This window comes from Rhinolophus ferrumequinum, chromosome 12, assembly GCF_004115265.2.
Source record: "Rhinolophus ferrumequinum isolate MPI-CBG mRhiFer1 chromosome 12, mRhiFer1_v1.p, whole genome shotgun sequence".
NCBI lineage: Eukaryota > Metazoa > Chordata > Mammalia > Chiroptera > Rhinolophidae > Rhinolophus > Rhinolophus ferrumequinum.
Genome location: NC_046295.1, coordinates 77,548,143 through 77,571,469, shown reverse-complemented (window position 1 = coordinate 77,571,469; position 23,327 = coordinate 77,548,143). Strand labels below are relative to the sequence as shown.

The 23,327-nt window shown below is 49.1% G+C and overlaps 1 protein-coding gene across 8 annotated transcripts; it reads left to right on the top strand.

Moving 5' to 3' along the window:
• Positions 1–69: 69 nt before the first annotated feature.
• Positions 70–22,202, top strand: KYAT1 (kynurenine aminotransferase 1). Of its 8 annotated transcripts, none has more exons than XM_033122821.1 (15): positions 70–202; positions 2,452–2,519; positions 11,101–11,224; positions 13,830–13,888; positions 15,709–15,856; positions 17,869–18,018; positions 18,097–18,183; positions 18,424–18,552; positions 19,773–19,893; positions 20,210–20,286; positions 20,412–20,501; positions 20,588–20,774; positions 20,854–20,933; positions 21,471–21,557; positions 21,656–22,202. In XM_033122821.1, exons 3-15 carry the CDS (start codon positions 11,114–11,116, stop codon positions 21,719–21,721), a joined length of 1,392 nt encoding a protein of 463 aa, XP_032978712.1. In that variant the 5' UTR covers positions 70–202; positions 2,452–2,519; positions 11,101–11,113; the 3' UTR covers positions 21,722–22,202. The 8 variants fall into 8 exon arrangements, with proteins under 8 accessions (XP_032978712.1, XP_032978714.1, XP_032978717.1 ...); XM_033122823.1 differs by having other exon boundaries at positions 11,098–11,224; XM_033122820.1 differs by having other exon boundaries at positions 85–202; positions 2,331–2,519.
• Positions 22,203–23,327: the final 1,125 nt, after the last annotated feature.

Below are 23,327 nucleotides of genomic sequence, written 5' to 3'. Positions count from 1 at the left end.
AGGCGCGAACGCGGCGGCCAGGGCGTCGCCATCTTTTTGAGGGGAGCTATCTCCGCGCCCTTACCTGCTCCTCTCCCTGCTGGCGCCATGTTGCTTTGGGGCGGAAGTAGCCGAGCCTGGGCTCGGCCCCCTTAAAGGGACAGGGACGACTCTAACCTTCCGGGCGCCCTTGGTGACAAGCAGTGAAGCAGCCGAGGCGCAGGTGAGTAACTGATGCCTGAGCGTTGCTGCCCAGAGGTAAGATGCCGCGGCCGGAGGGCATGATAACCGGTTCCGAGCTGGAGTGTGCAAAAGTGCTCGCAGAGTTTGGGTGCTGGGATAGCAGAGTGGCTGCCGGAAAGTTTACTCCAGCTGGGAGCCACCGGCGGGAATAAATTGCGCGCGCTTCTCGCTGAGCCGCACTCGGACACTGGGACCCACCGGGCTGGTTCTCTCTGCATCCACATCCCCTCCCCACTCCGCAGTCGTACCGGTGGGGAAGATGGAGCCCAAGGTAACTGCAAATTCTGGGCAGAGCCGGGGCTTGGAACCGGGTTACGGACTCCAGCTCTGCAGCTCCGTGGATCGCGAGTCCTGTCAACTGCCAGGCTGAAAACAGTAACGGCAACCACGTCAAACAATAATCCATACAATGTCATACTGTGCAGCCACTAACACGAAAAATGTTCAGTATGCACTAATAATATGGGGTGTCTTCCAAGATACCTTAGATGTAAAAAGAACAGCATTGATCTGCTCTACCGTTTGTGTAAAAGAACGTATATGGGGTTTGGGGGTGGCTGTGGGTGTGTGCACCAGACGTCTGGTAAGATGCACAAGAAGTTAACTGGGGTGGCCTGGGATAGAAGAACTGGGCCCCGGGGTACCTGGCAAGGGGGAAGAATTTATTACCATGTGCACAGGTTGGTTATTTTTAAAATAGAATGAAGAAGATAACAATGCCTCTCTTCCAACCAAGTGCAGCTCTCCTGCTGGGAGGTCTTACTTTCCCGTTATTAGAGGAGAAAACAGGCTCTAGGCGATTAGGGACCTTGGCAATATCTCACTGTCAGCTAGTGGAATTTGAAGCTGGAATTTGAGCCATGGAGGATTTTACATTAATGCCCACAGTTCTGGTTTATCCATTCCCTGTGGAGAAGGGTTTTTTGTTATCAACCATACAACACCAGCGTGGGGCCTGGCACACCTCAGGTATCCAATAACTGTTTATTGGCCGTTTACTGATTGACCAAGTGGAACAGACAGGAGACAACCTGAAGTGTGGAAGGAAGAGGCAAACACTGGAGCCCAAAGCCCAGACTGGAGCCCAAGGTTTGCCCCTTTCCCAACCTTGAGACTGTGACCTGGCATGTCCCTCCCTGAGTCTCTATGTCCCACCTATAAAACTGACAACCACAACTCCAGGGTCTGACACTGAGTGCTCCCACCTGGCCTGCTTTGTGCTTCACATGCAGATTAGCCCCATTTTACAGATCAGTAAGTGAAGCACAGAGAAGTTAAGAAAGTTGTCCAAAAAGGGTCGCCACCAGGCCTCACTTCCTGGCAGAGGTTGGGTTCCTTGGTCTCTCCCTCAGCCTCCTTGAATCACCAGCATTAATACTTTGGGGAACCTACGGTGTGCTAGTTGAGCTGCCAGAGGCTGAGGATCAGTGGAGAACAGGACATACACACAGTTCCTGTCCTTGGAGGGTGACAGAAACCCTGCAGTTAGCATCTGTGATGAGCGCTGCAGGGCGCAGAAGCTCAGGCCTTGGAAGCACAATGGAGGGAGCACTTGGCTCAACCCTAAGTGGAATCACGGCTTCTCAAAGGAGGTGACTTTTAAAATCTGTGACTGAAAGATGCGTAGGATGTCTGGAAGGAGAAATGATGTGGCTGGAGTCTGAAGTAGAGACACACTCATACCCGAAGGTAACTGGCATGATAAAAGACAATGCAGGTTAGAAACATGTAGCCTGGCTTCTGTGTGAATCACTCTTTCCTCTTGGAGAATGACTCCATATGGTAACATCTGTGGCTTCCCACCCAACACTCCACACTTAACTTTTCACGTCTCCAAAGAGTAGGACTCCCTGATTTTATAATCCAGGTGGGGGTGACAAAGGAACTCAGGAGAGTTAAGAGCAATGAGAGTCCTTTACACTGATGCCCCCTGACAATTCATTTGGCTCCCAGAGTGGCAGCCGACTCACTGACGCAGAGACTGCTCATGTGAATAAAGGTGTCAGCACAAGAAGCTCCTCCAGTCTTCCTGGCTGTCTGCTCACGTGGGTTCTCAGGTTGCCCGTGTACTGGGACCTCTAACTGGGCATGACTCCTCCCTTCTGTAGCCAGCAAGCCAAAGTCACTCCAGCTGCAGCAGAAGAGGAATCACTCTGCCCTAACAAGATGTGGGACACTGCCAGCTCCCTGGACAGTTTCCCTAACGCTCATCCTACTTACTCATTCCAGGACAGTGGTACGAGCTTTGAATTTACCACGGGGGTCCTTCTGTGCTTTTCTAGGACTCTTAACTTTGGGTAAGTCATTTCCCCATTCTGAGCCTTGGTTTCTCCATCTGTAAAACTGCTGTGACTCTCTAATATTTCTGCCAGGCACTAAATATATGTACATATGTTATTTTCTCCCATGTGTAAAACTTCCCTAAAGAGTGAGATTTTGATTTTGGATCTGAGTTCTATGCCAGGAGGCATAAGGAGTAGGGTACCTACTGTGTGTCTCACTTGGGGTCCCCACCCACCAACCCCTCTGGCCCGAAACCTGCAGCCTGGGTTCCAGAAGTCCTTTCTCCTTTGCCAATTCCAAACCCAGGGGGAGCTGTGTATAAGTCAGTGGACTTGTTAGAACTCCCTGACAGGCTGTCACTTCCCTCAGGGCAGAAACATTCACTTGACAAGTTTTCACCAAACACTTGTCTCAATCGGGATTCTGTTTTTAGATCTCCTCCCATCCCTCCTGCCCCCAAAATTGGGATTCATTATCTGAAAAGAGACTTTGTTGTCCTGCTTGGTTAACTAATCTTTATGGAAAGCCTTATGTGTTTAAATATTAATAGTGTATTGTGAGCCAGGACATGTGCTAAATGCTTTCTGGGAATGATTGTATTGTTATTGTCCCCATTGTACAGATGAAGAAGCTGAGCTTAGAGAGGCTGTGCTATGGTCCCATATTTAGTTCCCAGTGGAGCAGGGATCGTTTTATCCCAGTCCAAGTTCAAGCTTTCTTCTTCCATGATTGTTCATGTAACAGACTGGTCTTGCCTGGGCATGGTACCCCCTTCCCAGGCCCCTGCTCCAGAGGTGCCATGGTTTGTGTTTGCTCAGTAACTGGGACGCTCCTGACATTTTGAGCCTGGGAATGCTATATACCCTTCTAGGCACTGGATAGGGATAGATCAGCCCAGGACAGAACTGACTCACCCCAATTACCAAGTGTACCACTGTTAAGAAACACAGTGTCCTGATTGCGTAGTAGAATTGGCTTAGGTGACGTGGCAGCTTGTGAAGCCAAAATCACCTTGCCTGCCCGTGCAAGCTTCCATTCAGGGAAGAAGCTCCTGTCCCCACAAGCTGATGGTCTCCTGCCGGCAGGGGAGCTGATATAGGTGCCACCACCCACCTCCTGAAACAGGGATTTGAGGGGACGAGTTTGGACTTTGGAAACAGGTGAACCAGGGTTTGAATCCCTGCTCGGGTTTTCTCAGCTGAGTGTGCTCTGTTCATTCTCCTCTTGGGAGATTATGGGGATAACGTGTTCCTGGTGGACTTTTGTGAAGATGAGAGAATTTAGCACAGGGGTCAGGTGCATAGTAAGTGCTCTCTGAGTTCAGACAAGGGCCTGGCTGAGCACAAAAAGCTTCAGAGAGGAGGCAGAGCTGGGGCTAGGTCCTGCCAGGGGGATCGAATTGGAGAGCGTGCCAGACAGGGGTACACCTTGAGCAAAGGTGGGTAATGTCTATTCAAAAGCAAAGGATTTATATATTCAGAAAAGAAGAGAGCCTGGAAACTCCAAACTGTATTCACGCTAGCTCCAAAGGCCAGGCTTAAGAGGCTTTGGACTTTATCTGGTATCAACACAGGCTGTTTGGCAAGGCTGGTCCAACAGGAGGTGAAGCTGACATCAGCCACCAGAGTACCGGTCACTGAGGCATTTCCTAGGGATCACTCCACTGTTGGTTATCAGTTGTGTTGCCTTCTGGCCAAGAAGGTGGCCAGTAGCTGCCCAGTTTGCTAGAGGCGTGTGTCAGGGGAGGACACTGACCACTGGCCATCGGCTCCTGACCTAGCAGCAAGGAAGCCTGGGATCTTAGATGCCTGGGAAGCTGCACTAGAAGGTGTCGTAAGGGTCATTTGGTGGGGTTGGCTTTTCAGGTGGGGTTGGCCTCCTGAGTGTTGTCACTGTGCCTGAGCTGCCTGCATTGCAGCACTTCTCCACGGACTTATTTTTAGGTAATAATAATAATGATGACATTTGTTGAACACTGACTCGGTGTTACCTCATTGACTTCTCACTAGAACCCTATGAGGCTGGTACTATCATTATTTTCATTTCAGAAATTATTCCCAGGAACGTTTAATAATTGCCAGAAGTCACACAGCTGGTAAATAGCTTCAGCCTGAGGTCTGTCTGATTCCAGAGCTTTACAGCCTTATTGAAAAAAAATCAAACTGTATAGAAGTTTATATGACCCCAACCCTTCTCGGAGAAAGCCACTGTTAATAACTTGGTGGCATCCCTGGAAACATCCTAATATACAAACATACATAATTAAGCCGTCCTTGCTTTGTACAGTTCTGATAGGAAAGACTTTCAGATACTACCATTTAAAGTAAGTTTTAACTTTTGTGTATCAAAGGACACTAGTCCCTCAACAACACGGTTCAAATTTCAGTTGCCATGTTATATTGCCATGTTATATTTATGAGTAATTGCATAAAGTGTGAACTTTGCTGCTGGCTCTTCAGCCCATAAATTGTTATGGAATAACAGATGTGCGTAATGCTCAATGACCAATCACATCACTGCTTTCAAAAGCCTGTCTTTGATTGGTCACCATGCATGTTATTCAGTTGATATCCAGATAGCAAAGCATGTAGTTGTGCTGCCTCTTGTCTCCCAGAGGTAAACCCCTGTGACATTTTACAGAAACAGATCATCAAAAGAGGGGACAGGCTAATAAAGATGAAAGTGCCGCAAAGAAATGCAAAGTGATAACACGGAGAGTGAAATTTGAATCAAATATAAAAGGAGTGATAAAAGAAATAGCTGACTGTAGGAATGTGGACACCGCAGCTATTCACTGTTCCACAAACTCTAGATGTGCAGCCAGAGAAACTTAATGAAGGCAGATTTATCGACATAAATGACAGAAGTGGTTCAGACGAAAAGGATGAAGTGTACAAATCGGTGGCATTTAGTGTATTCACAATGTTGTATAGCCACCACCTCTCTAGTTTCAAACTTTTTCATCACCCCAGAAAAACAACCCAGACTCATTAAGTAAGCGTTCCACATTTCTCCCTCCCTCCCATTTCCTGGTAACTAATCTGCTTTCTGACTCTATGGATTTGCCTATTCTGGACATATGAAAGTAATCATATAATATGTGGCCTTTTGTGTCTGGCTTCTCTCACTGAATATAATGTTTTCGAGGTTCATCCAAGTCATAGCATGGATCAGTATGTCTGTTGTTCCTTCTTATGGCTGAATAATATTCCACTGTATGGATAGACCACAATTTACCATTCGTGTATTGCAGGACTTTTGGATTGTTTCCACCTTTTGGCTATTATGAATAATGCTGCTATCAACATTCATGTGCAAGTTTCTGTGTGAATATATTTTCATTTCTCTTTAGTACACACCTAGGGTGGAATTGCTAGGTCATCAGGTAATTCTATGTTTAGACTTCATAAAAAATAAGAACTTTTGTGCATCAAAGGACATTGTCAAGAATGTTATCAAGGTCGTTGATTCATAGATGGAGTGAGGTAGAGGTCTGACTGCGTTCTTCTGCCTGCAGTTATCTGGTTGTCCATTTGTTGAGGAGATTATTTCCGCCCCATTGAAAGATCTTGGCACCCTTGTCAAAAATCAATTGGCTGGAGATGTTTGCGTTTATTTCTGTGCTCTCAATTTTCATTCCATTGGTTTACATGTCTATCGTTATGCCAAAGCCACACTGTTTTGAGCCACACTGTTTGATTGCTATAGCTTTGCAGTAAGTTTTGAAATCAACATGCTTTTTGTTTTTTAACTTGGGGAATATTGGGGAGCAGTGTGCTTTTTTCCAGGACCCATCAGCTCCAAGTCAAATCGTTGTCCTTCAATCTAGTTGTGAAGGGCGCAGCTCAGCTCCAAGTCCAGTCACTGTTTTTCAATCTAGTTATGGGGGGGTGAGGGGGAGCACAGCCCACCATCCCATGCGGGAATTGAACCAGCAAATACCTTGTTGTTAAGAGCTTGTGCTCTAACCAACTGAGCCATCTGGCCTGGCCGCCCCTCAGCATGCATTTTCCATGTAACCTGAATCTCTCTCCATGTCAGAATGACACGGGCAATCTCATTCCTTTTAGTAGCTGCATATTTTAATGAAGCAAGGCCACAGTCCCCTACTGAGGCATGAAAGTCTTCCTGTGCGCCTATGTGTGGAGCCCTAGGGCCAGCTCACCCCAAGTCTAGACAAGGCTGGCTCTGCCTGCCCCCTGCTGGCAGTTTCTGGAACAACAAGCCCACAACAACCGAGTCCTTGTTTATTAATGCTGATGTCAAGCACAGCGGTGTTGATGGGTGAGGGCAGCCCACGTGGCCACCTGTGCCCTTCCTGCGGGGACCCCCAATGGCTTCTTCCTCTCCTTCGAATTCTTGGAAACTGCCCTCACTACACCCGCACGTTCACAGACACAAGACAGATGTGTGCACACACTCAGGTGCAAACACGTATATTTGCACGTAAAGTCACAACTACCCCAAGCATTTGCCAATGTTCAGGGTCACATTTTAATTTTCATGGGCCCCTCTTTCTCCATTAAAAAATAAATAAAAATTACATTTTATAACTGCGTTGATATAAAGAACGAATATCATCCAGGCTGAATCCATTATTATATTTATTATCGTATTCTTTTTTTCTTATTTTAAAATACATTAAAATTAAAGCGTGTTCCATGGGTCCTCAGCACTAGACCTCCTGAGGAGGACTGGTGGAGGAGTCAGCCCTGCCGGCAAACCTGAGGGAATTCACACACATCTATCTCCATGTGCCATATTATAGTAATTCAATGAATATTCAAAAAGTGCCCACTCTATTATTAACATCTGTCATTTCCTGGGTACCTTTTATGGGCCAGGCACTAAGCGAAGCCCTCTTCATGAATTATCTTTTTATTTTACAGATAGGGAAACTGACATTTAGAGAGGTGAAGTGACTTGCCTTGGGTCAGAGGCCAAGGTCTGCCTGACACCAAAGCCACTGTTCTAAGCCTCTCCCCAGGGATCTGTTTGGGGCCTGGTCCTGGGTGAGCACCAAGGGTTCAGCAATAGTAGGACAGACCTGCCCCGTGGACGGTGCAGTGTAATGCTCACTGCCATGCCCACAGACTCACTTGGGCACACACACCACCCCCTGCCCTGGCAGCCCGCTGCAGCGAAAGCCCGGCCCTGGTTGCCAGCCCCAGCCCCGGGGCAGTGAGTCTGGTCAAGCGTATCCTAGTCCAGCACAGGCTCTCCTCACCCTCTGTGGAGCCAGGTGGCCCAGGCCACCTCCAGTCCCAAGAGCTGGCAGTGCCCAGAGAGGGTGAGGGGCCGAGGTTGTAGCAGAGGAGGGGGTAGGGCCACAAGCTGGGGTCTTGTTCAGTGTGTGTTTTCGCTCTGTGTGGAGCCCCAGGTGGTGCAGACCCTCCTTCCACCTCCAGGAGCTCAATGTGAGCAGTAGTTGTTCTTTTATCCTTGTTACCAACGTCTTTGCCTGTTAATGCAGGTGAGGCTAGCACCTGTTGAAAGGGTCTGATGACGGATGTGCAGTCCTTACCACAGTGCCTCGTGCAGGGTGAGCGCTCAGCAAATTAGAGCTGAGGGTGTTCATGTTATTTCTACCACTGGAATCCAGTGAGATGATGAAGGCTTTGAGGCACAGGGGGTCCAGCCACTTTAGGAGAAAGGGCAGAGTTGATAGACGTGGAGTCATGTGGGTGAGGGTGTCCGAGAGAGGATCAGCCTACGGGGCAGCTGCAGATTTTGAGCCAGGGGGTCGGGAGGCACAGGAGCGTCCCTATGGGATTGAGTCCATCTGGAGGAGTCAGCAGGACACTGGGCCCAGGACAGGAGCAGCCAACCCTGCATCTGGCCAATGTAAGGGGACCACACCAGCCCCGTTTGCCCAGGATGGTCCCAGTTTTAGCCCTGAAAATACCATGTCCTGAGAAACCGCTGAATGCTGGGCAAGTGGGCCCGTGGGTCCCCCTAGAACACGCAGCAGACACAGGGCGCCGACGATGCCCAGCACTGACCTTGCTGTGGGCCTCGGTCCCCTGGCTGAGTGAGGCTGAAGCACGCCGACACCCTCTGCCTGATATGCCAACTCCAGGTCTTTGCGCCCTTCTCTCTACCTGGTATGCTTTCCTCTGCTTTGGGACACAACTTGAAGGCCACATCCTCCTAGGGGCCCTGCCCAACTCGCATGGACCCGGCTGATGCCCATAGCGCCTCTAGAGCAGCCTCTGACCCTAAACACACACTTTTTCAGGGTTTTGGTCTGACACCCCCCCATCGTTCCCCCCATCGTTCCCCCCCCCACCTTGCAAGAGAGAGGAAGGAAGGAAGGCTGCTGGAAGGAAGAGTCTCAGACTGCAGTGCAGTTTTCAGAAAGTTTCATCAAAGCCTGTGGGAGTCCTCGTCTCCCAGCAATAGCCCGCCTCCCTATCCGTCAGGCACTGGCTGGGATCAGCTGCGGAAGCACGGCCTCGGTGCTGAGGACCAGGACGGATTCTGAGCACAGCTGTCCCCTCAGTCAGTCAGGCCCCTGGCGTCAGAGAGACACATTCCCGTGGCCACCACAAAGGCACTGACGCTTTTTTCCCCCAACCTTGGCAATTTTTAAAAACAGCTTTATTGAGATACAATAATACACGCACCATATCATTCATTCAACCACGTAAAGTGTACTGTTTGGTAGTTTTTAGTAGATTCATCCTTGTGCAACCATCACCACCATTATCTGGTTTTAGAACATTTTCATCACACCAAAAGACACCCCGGACGCATCAGCAGTCACTCCCCAGCCCCAGCACCCCCTCTCCCAGCTAAGGTTGCAACCTCTGATCATCTATTCTCTCTCTCAATCGATTTGTCTGTTTCATATAAATGGAATCATATAATTTGTGGTCTTGTGTGACTGGCTTCTTTCACTTAACACATTCTCAAGTTTCATCCCTGTTGTGGCATGTTGCAGTACTTCATTCCTGCTTGTTGTCGAATGACATTCCATCATGTGGATTAACCCATTTTGTTATCAATTGATGGCCATCAACTGATGTGCATTTAGGTTGTTTCCACGTTTTGGCTGTTACGAGCATGCTCCTTATGAGTCCATGTACATGTTTTTATGTGAACATGTTGTCATTTCTCTTGGATATATGCCTCAGAGAGGAATTGCTGGGTCATATGGTGACACTCTGTTTAACATTTTGAGGAACTTCTAGGCTGTTTGCCACAACAGCTGCACCATTTCACATTCCTAGAAGCAGTGTACAAGGCTTCTACTATCTCAACATCCTCGAAACGCTTCTAATTATCCATCTAATTTCTTACAGCCATCTTAGTGGGTGGGAAGTGGCATTTTTAATGTGGCATTTCCCTAATGACTAATAATATTGAGCATATTTTCATGTGCTTATTAGCCATTTATATATCTTTGGAGAAATTCCAACTTACGATTTGTAGATATTTTGTCTCATATCATGGGTTGTCTTTTTTACTTTCTTGATGGTGTCCTTTGAGGCACAAAAGCTTTTTATTTCAATGAAGTTCAATTTACCTATTTTTTTCTTTTCTTGCTTGTACCTTTGGTATTGTATATAAGAAACCATCTTCTAACTCGAGTCACAAACATTTACTACTGTTTTCTTCTGGGAGTTTTGTAATTTTAGCTTTTAGTTTTAGGTCTGTGATCCATTTTGAGTTAATTTTGGTGTATGGCGTAAGGTAGGGGTCCAAATTTACACTTTTGCACGTGGATATACAGTTATCCCAGCACCATTTGTTGAAAGGATATTCTATTCTTTCTTACTGAATTTTCTTGGCACCCTTGTCAAATAACAATTGACCCTAAATGTGAAAGTTTATCTTTGGACTCTCCATTTTATTCCATTCATTTCAAGGTCTTTCCTTATGCCAGTTACAACACTTTCTTGGTTCCCGTAGCTTTCTTAGTACTCTTTGAAATTGTGCAGTGAGTCCTCCAATGTTTTTCTTCTTTTTCAAGGTATTTACTTTTTAAATTTACGTCTGTTAAGTCTCTTTTAATCTATAGTGCCCCAGACTTTTTTTTTCTTTTTTTTTTTTGCCCTTGCATTTTATTTGTGGAAGAACAGGGTCATCTGTTGTATAGAAGTTCCATTGGCCTGAATCTGTTCATTGCATCTCTGATGTCATTTAACACGTTCTTCTGTCCCTTGTATTTTAGTGATCCAGAGGCATTATCTGATTTAGATTTGGTTTTAGGACAGGAATAATTTGCAGGTGGTGTGTGTTTCCAGAGTCAGAACATGGTGTGGGGTTGATGCTCTCTGTGATGTTAGGTGCTGTTAGGATCTTCATCTGGATCATTTTTTTTCATTAGAGGAGATTTACATTTTTAAAGGGTCACCTGAGCTTATGGGGTGGGGGAGGGGTCACAGGGTGGTTTGGAGGACTGAGGGATGATAATCCTGCAGCAAAGCACTTCTTGCCATGCCTGGCACACAGTGGTCACTCAATAAATACTAGCCCTTATTGTTGTTATTATTAGAGGTGTAACGCTGTGTGTGTGGGACCCAAGTCCTGGGCTTGGAGCCATTCTCTGGCCAGGGTGTTTTACCCTCTTCTCCTCTGTCCCTGGAGAAGTCATCAGTGCTCCATGGCTCTAGGAGGCATGTTCAGGAATGCAGCAGCCACCTATTTGCACCTGGTGGGGTCCCTCCAGAGAAAGAAGGCTGGAGCTTCACTCACCCGGTACTTGCACCAGACTGTAAGTGCATTCTGCCACATGCATGACCTGGGGCCCCTGGGATCTGGCTTGGTCCTGGCTTCAAATCTCGACATACGCCTCCTCCTTCAGGAAGCCTTCCCTGGCTGCATCCTGGATGTAGGTCCCTCCCTGGCCCTTGCTTCTAATCTAGAACTTGTAGCTCTGCATCTGAATCCCATCCGGCTGCCTCCCCCATCATCTCCCATGCCCAGCCCATGTTTGGTACACAGTAGGTGCTCAGTAAATGTTGGCTGAATGAATACATTTTGCATAAGCCCAAGAACAGGCACTGTTTCCTCACTTACCTCAGTATTGTGTGACATACTTGAAGGTCACTCCTTTGAGCACCCCAAGTTTCTGGGGTGCCCACATTATTTTTATGTCCTCCAAACTCATTCACTTCTTTTGTTCTCCCTCTCTCTGTACCCCGGTACGCCTCTGCTCTTTCCCACCCCAACCCTCGTCAGATTTCCCCCACTCCAGCTTATATCCTCTCTCCCACTCCTGACTCATCTTGGCTTTATTTTTTATTTTATTTTATTATTATTATTATTTTTTTAAGGAGGGCGCAGCTCACAGCGGCCCATGTGGGGACCGAAACTGCAAACTTGTTGCTGTTAACACCATGCTCTAACCAACTGAGCTAACCAGCCACCCCTGTCTTTGCTTTATTTTTGAAGACTCCCCAATTCAAAAGTAATTCCTTGTTGACTCCATGATGCCACCAATTGTGAGATGCACGGTTACATTTTTGGACTAGTAAATGTGGGACATGCCAGTTAAACTCATGCTATGGATTGTAAGGCACGTCCAAATTCAAAGCAAGTGCAATGCAAAAAAATGCACTTATCAGAATCAGTGTGGTATGCTCTCCATACAGAAAACTTGGAAGCAGAAAAACACACACGTGAAATTAAATCATCTATAATCCAAAGAGTCAGAGAGGACCTTTGTTAATATTTTGATATATTTCCTTCCAGACATTTTTTTCTATTCCTAGATAGTCATAGAAAAAAATGTATGTATATACAAATATATATTAGGGTATATTTTTTACAAAATGTAATCATACTTTATATACTACTTTGTAGCCTGTTTTACTATTATCAGTATATAACATTGATAAATATTCCTCCTCTAAAACATAGTTTTTCTCCCACGTTTTTAACCATGAAAACATTTAGTTTAGAAAACTTGGAAAATAAGAAAATTATAAGGAAAAAAGAAAAAAAATCTGTTAACAAACCAACTAAAGGTAATCACTACTAATTGACATTTTGGTGATAACATGATTTTCCCTGGCCGGGATCACCCTCATTAAACTAGCTTGACGTGTACTGAGTGCCAGGCCTGGTGATAGGTGTCAGGGAAGGATTCAGTGAAGGGACAGGGCCTCCACCATCGGCAAAGCACCCACTAGGTACCAGGCCCCATGCTGAACTCTCTTCCAATTGCTCACACTGGCAGGACTCCCAGACTATTGCAAAACCTGGCGCACATACAGACTGTTCCCAGGCCCTTGAGGGTGGGGACCTGGTGCTACGCAGGGAGTAGCAGCCCTGCTGTCGCTGCCACCCTGATAAGGGACCTGTCCAAGGTCCTGCCCAGCTCCTCCTCTGATCTTGCGCAGATCCCTGACCATCTCTGAGCTTTCTGTCTTCATCTCTAGATGGGAATTATCATGGCACCTCTGATGGGGTGCTGGGGGCGGAGCTAGACCATGAGAAACAGTGAGAGCTCACTATTTGCCACAGCAAGTGGCTGAGAACATTAGAGACCTGGCTCTGCTACCTGTCAGCCATCTGAGACCCACAGACCCTCTAAGGGACCACAAGCCCATGCTCCTATTTATACTGATGGGGAGACTGAGGCCAGGAGGGGCTAAATCACCTGGCCAGTGTCACCCAGCCAAAGCGGGCTTAGGACCTGAGTTTGGAGGCCCTTAGGCCTGGCCAGCGTCTGCACACTTGTGGGTGACGGAGAAGCTGGAAGGAACACGGGATGCAAGGGGTTGCTGGAGGAGGGCCCCTGAGCTCCCCCAGAACTGAGCAAGTTCACCTGAGTCAAAACGTGTCCTCGTCTCAAACAGGCCTGAGTCTGAGTGTGTTTGTTGTGTGACTTTGAACACATCACTCACCACTCTATTTTCTAATCTATAAAATAGACACAGCCAGATTGTCCTGCGAAGTAAATGGAACTGCTTAGCAAGACCTCTGTATGTGGAAGCTGCTGCTGTCACTCTTTCCACGATCCTTCCCCTGTTCTACCCTCCCCCCTCTTCCTCCAGCTCCTCCCCCTCGGCCCCTAGCCCCTCCTGACTGAAGGGGCCATGACTGAATCCAGGCCATGTCTCAGGACTTGCGGAGCTGGGCTGGCAGGTGGCCCACAAGTCAAGCCGGTGGAGTGGGGAGGAGCCAGGCACAGTCTGGACAAGCCTAGGAGACCAGCTGGAGCCCCACCTGCTCCCTGGAAGTGCTGATCTCCGCCTCCTTCCCGGAAGTGGATGGGGTGGAGCTGTGTTCAGACAAAATAGCTGCCTCCCTAACTGGGCAGGCCCAGGCTGCAGCACTTCCACCACTGTGACCTTCACTTTCTCTGTCTCTAGCTCACCATGCGGAAACGGCTGCAGGCTCGAAGGCTGGACAGGATTGACCACAATCCATGGTGAGCGGGCAGGACCGGGGAGGTGTGTGGGGGAGTGGGGGTGCGGGACAGTGTTGGTAGTCCCAGAGTTGACAGCAACTCCGCGGTACCGAGATGGTCAGATTTGCAGCCACAACTCATTAGAGGTGAGACCTGAAGCAGCAGGCGTGGGTTCGAATCTCAGCTTCACCCTCCTTGGCGCTGGCACTGGGGCCGGTGACACATCTGCCCTGAGCCTCAGCTCCCCAACTGCGAAATGGAAACAATTATATTTCCCTTCAAGGGCCTTGGGACGATAAGGCAAAATACTGTATGATAGCAATTGCCATTACCTGGGCACAGGCTAGGGACTTTCCAGGGACTATTTTATTTCACACTTAGTACAGAGTAAGATAAACTAAACGAAGAAGGTAAGATGCAAGCAGTTCTTCACTGGACGTTTGCCGAGGTTAATTGCTTTTCTGCATTGCCTTATTCCAAATACAGAAGGAGTATGTGCCTAGTCCCGAAAATAAGACCTAACCGGACAACCAGCTCTAATGCGTCTTTTGGAGCAAAAATTAATATAAGACCCGGTCTTATTTTACCATAAGACCAGTTCTTATAATATGAAATATAATATAATATAATATAATACCGGGTCTTATATTAATTTTTGCTCCAAAAGACGCATTAGAGCTGGTTGTCCGGCAAGGTCTTATTTTCGGGGAAACACGGTAGTGATTGTATGGCTGCAATGGGAAGATGTGTGAGGAAGATTTAATGACCTTCCCATCCCCCCGACCATTGGCCAGGAGCATAGAGATACCTCTATACTTTAAAAAAAAAAAAAAGTTGACTGTTGTTTTTACAAAACATGGGGCGATCTTTTCTTTCAAACTGCCCTCACATACAGCACTTTGTGTTTTACGAAGATGTTCCCCCTCCATCTTCTCGTTCGATGCTCCATGGTGTTTGGGACGGGGGAGCCAGGCCCAGATGCCCCGGAGAGTGCGGCTGTGCTCTAGGCTGGGCCTCCAAGGGCCTGATCCTCAGCCTGCCACCCTCTGTCCTCTCTGTGAAGCAGGTTAGGCAGCCAGGGGCCCATTTTGCAGATAAGGTTCAACTCAACGGGGAATGACGAGGAGAAAGGCTAGGAGAGGCAGCAAGATTCTTTCCTGACTCAGACCTGGCAGACTCTCAAACTCAACACCGCCATTGTACAGAAAGGGAGACTGAGGCCAGGAGAAGCTTAGTCTCATGCAGAGGCAGGGCAAAGCAGGAGTGGGCCTAGGAAGAATGCACGGGACAGGAGGGCAATGTCAAGAGGGATAAGGGTCATGAGAGTCAGAGCAAAAGAGGGCACCAGGACCAGGACCCTACAGGCCCAGTCTAGAGGGCAGCCAGTCCCTGTAGGACATTGGAACCTGGCACCCTAGTCCTGATTTTGCATCTCAGTTCTGCCATTAGCTGCTGTGTGATTCTGGGCAGGTCACTGACCTCTCTGAGTTTCAGCAACTCCATAGCATAGGATGGGAATGGAACTACTGTAGTAAATGACACCAAAAGGATAATGTTGATTCCATGTTTGTGCTCTACGGGGTTTGTGACGTAAAGATGATTTACTGTGCATCACAGTTGAAAACTTTGAAAGCCCCTGGGCTGAGACATCATGGGATTGGCACAGTACCTGGCCCACCAAATCGCAAAGCACAGCATCTGTCTTCAGGCCAGGACAGATGCTAGTGGTCCAGTTTTTCTAGAACAAACCCAGTTCATCGCTCACCTTGCCCTTGAAATAGGTGGAGGTCCCGGTTGGGGTGGCGGGGTGGACTGATGCCAACTCTCCATTTGTTGCCTAGGGTGGTGTTCACCAAACTGGCCAGTGAATGTGATGCCGTGAACTTGGGACAAGGCTTCCCTGACTTCCCGCCCCCGGACTTCGCCGTGGAAGCGTTTCAGCAAGCCATCAGTGGAGACTTCATGCTCAACCAGTACACCAGGGCGTTTGTGAGTCTCCCAGCCCCTCCGGGCCCCTGGACACAGGCCTCCACTCTGGGAGAGGAAGGGGCAGAGTCCAGGGAATTCAGTCCAGCAATATTCAGCGTTCACTGAGTGTCTCCTCTGTTCCAGTCCCTGGGACAGCTCATGATCTGGGGGAAAGGCAAACCAAAAAAACAAAGGAAACCAAAAAAAGCAGAAAACAAAGGCAGTTGACATGCTGTAGTGAAAGAGAACGGGGTACTGTGGGAGCAGGAAGAAAGATCAGGGATGGCTTCCTGGAGGAGGTGACACCTAAGCCGGGCCCTGAAAGACAAGCTGCTGACTGCTTTGACTCTAAATGCAAACTCTTTCTCTAAAGGGCCACAGAGTAAATATTTACCAACCCTAGGAATAGAGCAATGGTTCTTAAACATTAGTATGCATCAGAATTGCCAGGAGGGACATTCTTTCCAATGCCACAATCCAGAGGTAACTACTGCCAACAGTTGGCTACTTTGTTGAGTGTTTAGATTTTTAAGCTTTTAACATTTTAAAATGCTTGTATAAATACACACACACACCGGCACACACGTATATATACCTACATGTGAGATTTGTATTTTTTAACACAAATGGACTCATACTATAAATAACGTTCTGTCACTGTTTATTTCACTAAGCAGCATGTCAGGGACAACTATCCATGTCAGAATAGCCTCATTCTTTTTAATGGCTGCATAGTCATAGTATTCTATAGCCTAGATGTGCCACACTTTTCTTAACCAGCCCTGCACTGCTGGACTGGTTTGGATATCTCACTATTATAAACAATGCCACAGAGAATAGCTCTGTGGGTACATCTTTGTACACATGTGTGAGTGTTTCTCTCAGATAAATCCCCAGAAATAAAACTAGAGAATCAAAGGGTGTAAGCATTTAAGCATGTGATGGATATTGTCAAATGGCGCCCCCACCCCCTCGTTAGGTTTACTCACATTCCCACCGACAGATGTTCTCAGAGCTGGGGTGCACAGTTCACAGTGGCCCATGCGGGGATCAAACCAGCAACCTCGGTGTTATTAGCACCGCGCTCTAACCAACTGAGCTAACTGGCCACCCCAAGGACAGTTCATTCTATAAATTAAAGAGAGGGCAACCCATTTGTCTCACTCTTGCCGACTGTGGGCATTGTCAATTTTTTTTAATATCTGCTCATCTGAACACTGTATTCTTATAGCAATATTTCAATGTTGTTTTTATTTGCTTGTCTTCTTCAATTATTCTTCTTTCATATGCATTAGCACTTTTTCGAGACCTATTTCACTTTTTCATTTGGATATGTATTGTCTCGTTGCTTTGTAAGAGCTCTGTATATGTTAACATCTTGTATCATTCCTTATGTTATAATGTTTTTCTCTCTGTCTTTTAACTTCGCTCAGGGTATATTTTGCTGTACGGAAATTTTTAATTTGTATGTGGTCAGATCTGGTTTAGTGAATCATTTAGTTAAATTCTCGATCTTAAGCTTCAGTCACTTGGCTTCGCCTTGAGTGTTTTGTCAGTGTCCTCAGCAAACAAGCGTATGGATCCCATCTTCCTCTCCAAGTGGAGCCCTTCCAAAGCTGTGGCATAAAGTCCTATTCCTGCACCTCAGCTGTGCGTGCCCAAGTCATTTCCTTTCACTGGATCTTTATTTTTCTACCTGCCAAATGGTGGGCAAGCAAATAATACCCCTCTTGCAAGGCTGCTGGGAGGAGCAGATGACGAATGTGCTCATTAAACTCAAAGACAAGTGTTTCCAGTATGGAGTTCCGCTGCTTTGGGGGCTGTGTGGCACACACTCTGTCTGGTTCCCCACCACATCCTGGCCCTGGGCGTGGCACAGAACAGGCCTGATGGCAAGCACTACAGCGGAGATGAAAGAACGGATTCCCTTGGCCCCAGGCCCGCTGCTGGAAAATGTCAGAATTGCCTGGATGCAGCAGAGCAGGAGGGTGGGCCCAGGCTGAGCCAGGTGGCTGACACTGCTCTCCTGGCAGGGTTACCCACCACTGACGAAGATCCTGGCAAGTTTCTTTGGGAAGCTGCTGGGCCAGGAGATAGACCCGTTTGAGAATGTGCTGGTAACGGTGGGTGCCTACGGGGCACTGTTCACAGCCTTTCAGGCCTTGGTGGATGAAGGAGACGAGGTGAGTGGGTGAGGCTTGGGCCGGGTGGGGGCGAGCGGTCAGGGTGGCTGAGCCCAGCTCATCTGACCCTTGTACCAGGTCATCATCATCGAGCCCTCTTTTGACTGTTATGAGCCCATGACATTGATGGCTGGGGGTCGTCCTGTGTTTGTGTCACTGAAGCTGGTAAGGATGCTGGTTGGGCTGTGGGTGGGCAGAGGGGTCCAAGGAGTGTGCTGTGTGGGACACTAGAAAGTGGGAAAGAGGGAAGGAAGTGAAGGAGACCGGTTTCTCCAGGAGGTGGGGAGGGGTGTCCTGAGCCCCAAAAGGGCGAGCGTGAGGACAGATGCCTTGGGGGAGGAGGGTCAAATCTTTAGCACTGACTGTGAGGTCAGTATTGCCACCCCCTCCCACCTCCTCTTACAGACCCCCACGAAGGACCGGGAACTAGATTCCAGCAGCGACTGGCAGCTAGACCCCACAGAACTAGCCAGCAAGTTCACTTCTCGAACCAAAGCCCTGATCCTGAATACACCCAACAACCCCCTGGGAAAGGTAACTGAGAGTCTCCCTTCCAGGGACCCCTCCAGACTGGGGTCAAGTCCCTACTCGGTTACTGATTTGCTACCTTGGGGCTTCAGTCTTTTCATCTGTGAAGTGGGAGGGCTCCCTGTGATGAGCTCTGAGGACCGAGGTCCCTGGAGGTCCCTGGCACAGGGGCAGCATTCCCCAGGGAAGGTGTGAGGGCTGGTGGTGGATCCGGCTGGGGGCCTCCATTACTTACGTCCCCTTGACCCTGGGACAGTGGCTTCATCTCCTGGAGTGTTTTCTCATCTGTAAAATGGGAACATGACAAAACTGATGGAAAGGAAAACCCAGTCTTCCTCCTGTGTGTCTCCTATACTCTGACACGACTACCACACTCACAACACCAGATATGTGTGGCGTTTTCCCACCCCAAGAAATTCTGAGACACCAGCACTTTAACTCCATTCTAACACTTGTCTACCTGGAGTCAGCACCAGATCCCACAGGCTGACAGCTCAGTCCCACAGGACTGCCCCCACCCCGCTTCGGATGCCAGTCACAAGTCCAATTGTCACCCGTGCTGACCAATCAGCTATAAATCTCAGCTTCCCATGACCCCCCTCTTCAGGTTCAATTAATTTGCTAGAGCAGCTCACAGAACTCACGGAAACACTTATTTACATTTGCCAGTTTATTAAAGGCTATGATAAAGGATTCTGATGAACAGTCAGATGAAGAGACACATAGGGCGAGGTCTGAGAGGGTCCCGAGCACAGGAGCTTCTGTCCCGGTGGAGGTGGGGTGCGTCACCCTCCAAACCCCATACTAGTGGATTTTACGGAGGCTTCCTCACATCGACATCATCAATTAACTCCATTTCCAGCCCCTCTCGTCACTCGGGAGAAGTGGCAGGGTGGGCGGGATGAAATTGCCAAGCTTCTGATGACGCGGTCTTTCTGGTGACCAGCCTGATCCAGGAGCCCACCCAGAGTTGCCTCATTACACCGAAAGATGCTTCTAGTGCTCTCTCTCATCAGTTAGGAAATTACAAGGGTCTCAGGAGCTCTGTGCCAGCACCTGGGGGCAGAGACCAATATATATCTGTTCTGTTATCTCACAACCGACCTCACAGGGTCCGTGTTGCAAGGATTCACTCGGATGGGGGCAGAAAAGCCCTTCGCAGTGGGTTTGGCCGTATCCCTTTCTCTCTCTGAGCAGGCCTCTCTGTTTGGGGGTGGTCCCTGCAGGTGTTCTCCAAGGCAGAACTGGAGCTGGTGGCCAGCCTGTGCCAGCAGCATGACGTGGTGTGCATCTCGGACGAGGTCTACCAGTGGCTGGTCTATGATGGGTGCCAGCACATCAGCATCGGTGAGCCCAGGGTGCCCCCCATGCCCTGGACACTGGTGCCAGGGCCTCGAGCCCAATCTGGGAGTCAGCACAGGCCTGGTGATTCAGACAGAAGGGTCTGGAACCAGGCAGGTTTTGTGACCTGCGACAGTGACTTTACTTCTCTGAGAGCAATGGCACCTGCCTCCAGGTTGTCATGAGGATGAGCTGAAATAAGTCCTGTAAATAGCGTAGCGCTTAGCGAAGTTCAGAGCGTTGAGAGCCTGCGTGCCCAGCCACCACCCCTCCCCTGCCCCCTCCCTCCATCTCAGCAGCTGCTCTCTTTGACTTTGAGCAGCCAGCCTCCCCGGCATGTGGGAACGCACCCTGACCATTGGCAGCGCTGGCAAGACCTTTAGTGTCACTGGCTGGAAGGTGAGTCAACGAGGATGGGGGTGACCCTTCCCCACTACGACCTTGGCAGGAAAGGGAGCCTGGGAATTAAGGAGGCGTTTGGCCAGGTCCTAAAGGGCCTCACCCCTCCCGTGTTCCTGGTCTAGGTGGGCTGGGTCCTGGGCCCGAATAGCCTCATGAAGCACCTGCGCACTGTGCACCAGAACTCTATCTTTCATTGTCCCACGCAGAGCCAGGTGAGGAGGGGCAGGGCCACCAAAGCACCCAGGCTGGCTCCAGGGTCAAGTTACGCCTGACCTGCTTGTCCATCTACCCTCCCCAGGCCGCAGTAGCCCAGAGCTTCCAGCGGGAGCAGCTGCATTTCGGCCAACCCAGCAGCTACTTCGTGCAGTTCCCACAGGCTGTCCAGCGCAAGCGTGACCACATGATACGGAGCCTACAGTCCGTGGGCCTGAGGCCTGTGATCTCCCAGGGCAGCTACTTCCTCATCACAGACATCTCAGACTTCAGTGCGTGGGACTGGCCGGGCTGGGCAGGGAATGGGGTACTGGAGGCTGCCCAGGGCTCAGCATGGCCTATATCCCACAGAAAGGAGGATGCCTGACTTGCCTGGTGCTGTGGACGAGCCTTATGATAGTCGCTTCGTCAAGTGGATGATCAAGAATAAGGTGGGCTGGTCGTCTGCCAGGGCCACTGTGTATGGTTGTACAGGTTGTGCACTGCTCAAGGGTGTCTTGATGGGCACCCATGGGGTTGATGGGCCAAAGTCCAGTCCAGCCTCTGCCATGAGCCCTGGTACAGGGTTGCATCCATTTCAAGGAACAGGGAGCCTGATTTTAATTTGCACAAAGATGCCATGTGGGCTGGCAGGAGTTCCTGCCCTCTCAGGCCCTCGGTCTTGTACATTGAGGAGTTGGCCCATTAACTCTGAGGTCCATCCAGCTCAGAGCTATGATTCTAAGGCTTATTTCTTCCCTGGCTCTGCCGGACCCCTGGCGTGGCCTCCATCTCTCCTCTGTATGTCAGAGGGACGTGGGGATGATGTTTTGGGATTCCTTTCCTCTGACCTTGACATAGCACCGGGAGGTGTCACATTGACGCTAACTCTCCTTACCCCATTCCATCATGGACGTCCTCTGTCCCCCCAAAGCCAGGGATTCCCAGGCTGTGGGGCCCGGTGGAGACGCAGCCTTTCTCCTCCGCAGGGCTTGGTGGCCATCCCAGTCTCCGTCTTCTACAGCCAGTCACATCAGAAGCACTTTGATCACTATATCCGCTTCTGTTTTGTGAAGGTAAAAGGCAGGGCTGTGGAGGGGGGCACCTCCCCAAACTTCCCAAGGCCTGCTGGAGGGTGTGAGGAGAGGGGTAGGATCAATCTGTCTTGGTGCAGGATGAATCCACGCTCCAGGCCATGGATAAGAAGCTGCAGGAGTGGAAGGATGAACTCGGGGCCTGACGTCACCCCCAGGGCCCTGTGTCACTTGGTTGGTCCCTGTACACTTTTCAGGGTTCTGTCTTTGTCCAGGTTTTAGCCATTCCCAAGATGGGGGTAGGTGGTACTGGGGTCCCCCTCTCTGTGACACAGATGTCTGTAGGGAAGAGCCCTCCTTAGTCTTGGGGCATTCAGGAGCACCTTCCCACGGTGTCTACAATCCTGTTTTGGAGGTGAGGGAGGCCAGACCTGGGCCTCTCCCTGCCCCTCCCTCGGTCAAGTTTTAGGGTCTTGGGTCCCCTCTGGCCTCCCCAGACTTGGCTGGCACTCAACAGGCAGAGTCCAACAGTGTACTGGCCTTGAGTCCCAGCCCTGACCCCAGCCCTGTGCTGGCCCCAGCCAAGGCTCAGGTGTTCCTCCCTTTCCTTATCTGAACTTTACCTTAGGAAGTTGCTTCAAGCCAGTACTTTTTGCCCATAATAAAATTTTAAGTTATTCAAACACTTATCAGCGTCTCTCTGCTTCTCACTCTGGTGCTGATCGCTAATGGACGTCACCTCTGTTCCTAGGAATCTCAGATCCTAGCACCTCTTTGTACAAATGTATTTTGTGGAGTAAAACAGGCCCAAAGAAGGATGGGGTCCTGGGACTTGTGCGAAGTCTAAACCAGGTTTAGAAGCCGGGGTTCAGAAGGTATGTTACTGGTGGAGTGTGTGTGCGTGTGTGTGTGTGTGGGAGATGGGGGCCTCGGATGAGTGTCTGGTAGGGAAGATACACACAGTCCTGTTCCACAGGGGTCAGAGTGCAGGTCAGGAGAGCCAGATATTACACAATTAGACGGAAGAGAAAAGTAGCTCATGTTTACTGTGCACCTGTGTATGCCAGGCACTTGGGTGCCCATGATCTCATTAAACAAGACTTATTTTTCCATTTCATAAGTGAAGGAACCACTTTGGAGGTAAGGTAACCTGCCCAAGGCCATCCAGCTGGCAAAGGTAGAATGGGATTTGATGGGGGCGGGAGGGTGGTCCCACTGGAAAGCAATGGCAGCTCTTGGATTGGGAAGGTGGTTCTGGGGACTTATATTTGCATAACAAGTCCTTGGGTTTTGCTCATATCATATATTTAATTGGGGGAACTCATACCGTGTTTCCCCGAAAATAAGACCTGGTCTTATATTAAGGTTTGCTCTAAAAGACGCATTAGGGCTTATGTTCAGAGGATGTCATTCTGAAAAATCATGCTAGGGCTTATTTTTCAGTTAGGTCTTATTTTCAGGGAAACACGGTAGGAATATATGGTATAATAAAATATATTTGGTCTTTGTCACTGGTTCCTGGCACAGAGCTCCTAAAACCCTTGGAATTTCCTCAATGATGGGACTAGTGTCTTTTGTTATTCCTAACGAGCCCCTTTTGACCACGTGATTAGAGGTCAGAACTTTCAGCCCCAACCCCCGGTCCCCAGGGAGGGGAAAGGCATTGGACCTTGACTTTAGTCAATGGGCCAATGATTTCATCAATCATTCATCAGTAATAAAACCCTACGTAAAAACCCTGAATCCATGAAGCTTAAGGAGCTTCTGGGTTAGGGAACACACCAATGTGCTGGGAGGGTGGCACAGCCAGAG

Coding starts and splice junctions, on each gene's coding strand:
- KYAT1 (XM_033122819.1), top strand. CDS start 2,389: ATGTGGGACACTGCCAGCTCCCTGGACAGTTTCCCTAACGCTCATCCT. Junction 15,857..17,868: donor ACCAGTACACCAGGGCGTTT/GTGAGTCTCCCA, acceptor CTCTCCTGGCAG/GGTTACCCACCACTGACGAA. Junction 20,502..20,587: donor ATTGTCCCACGCAGAGCCAG/GTGAGGAGGGGC, acceptor TACCCTCCCCAG/GCCGCAGTAGCCCAGAGCTT.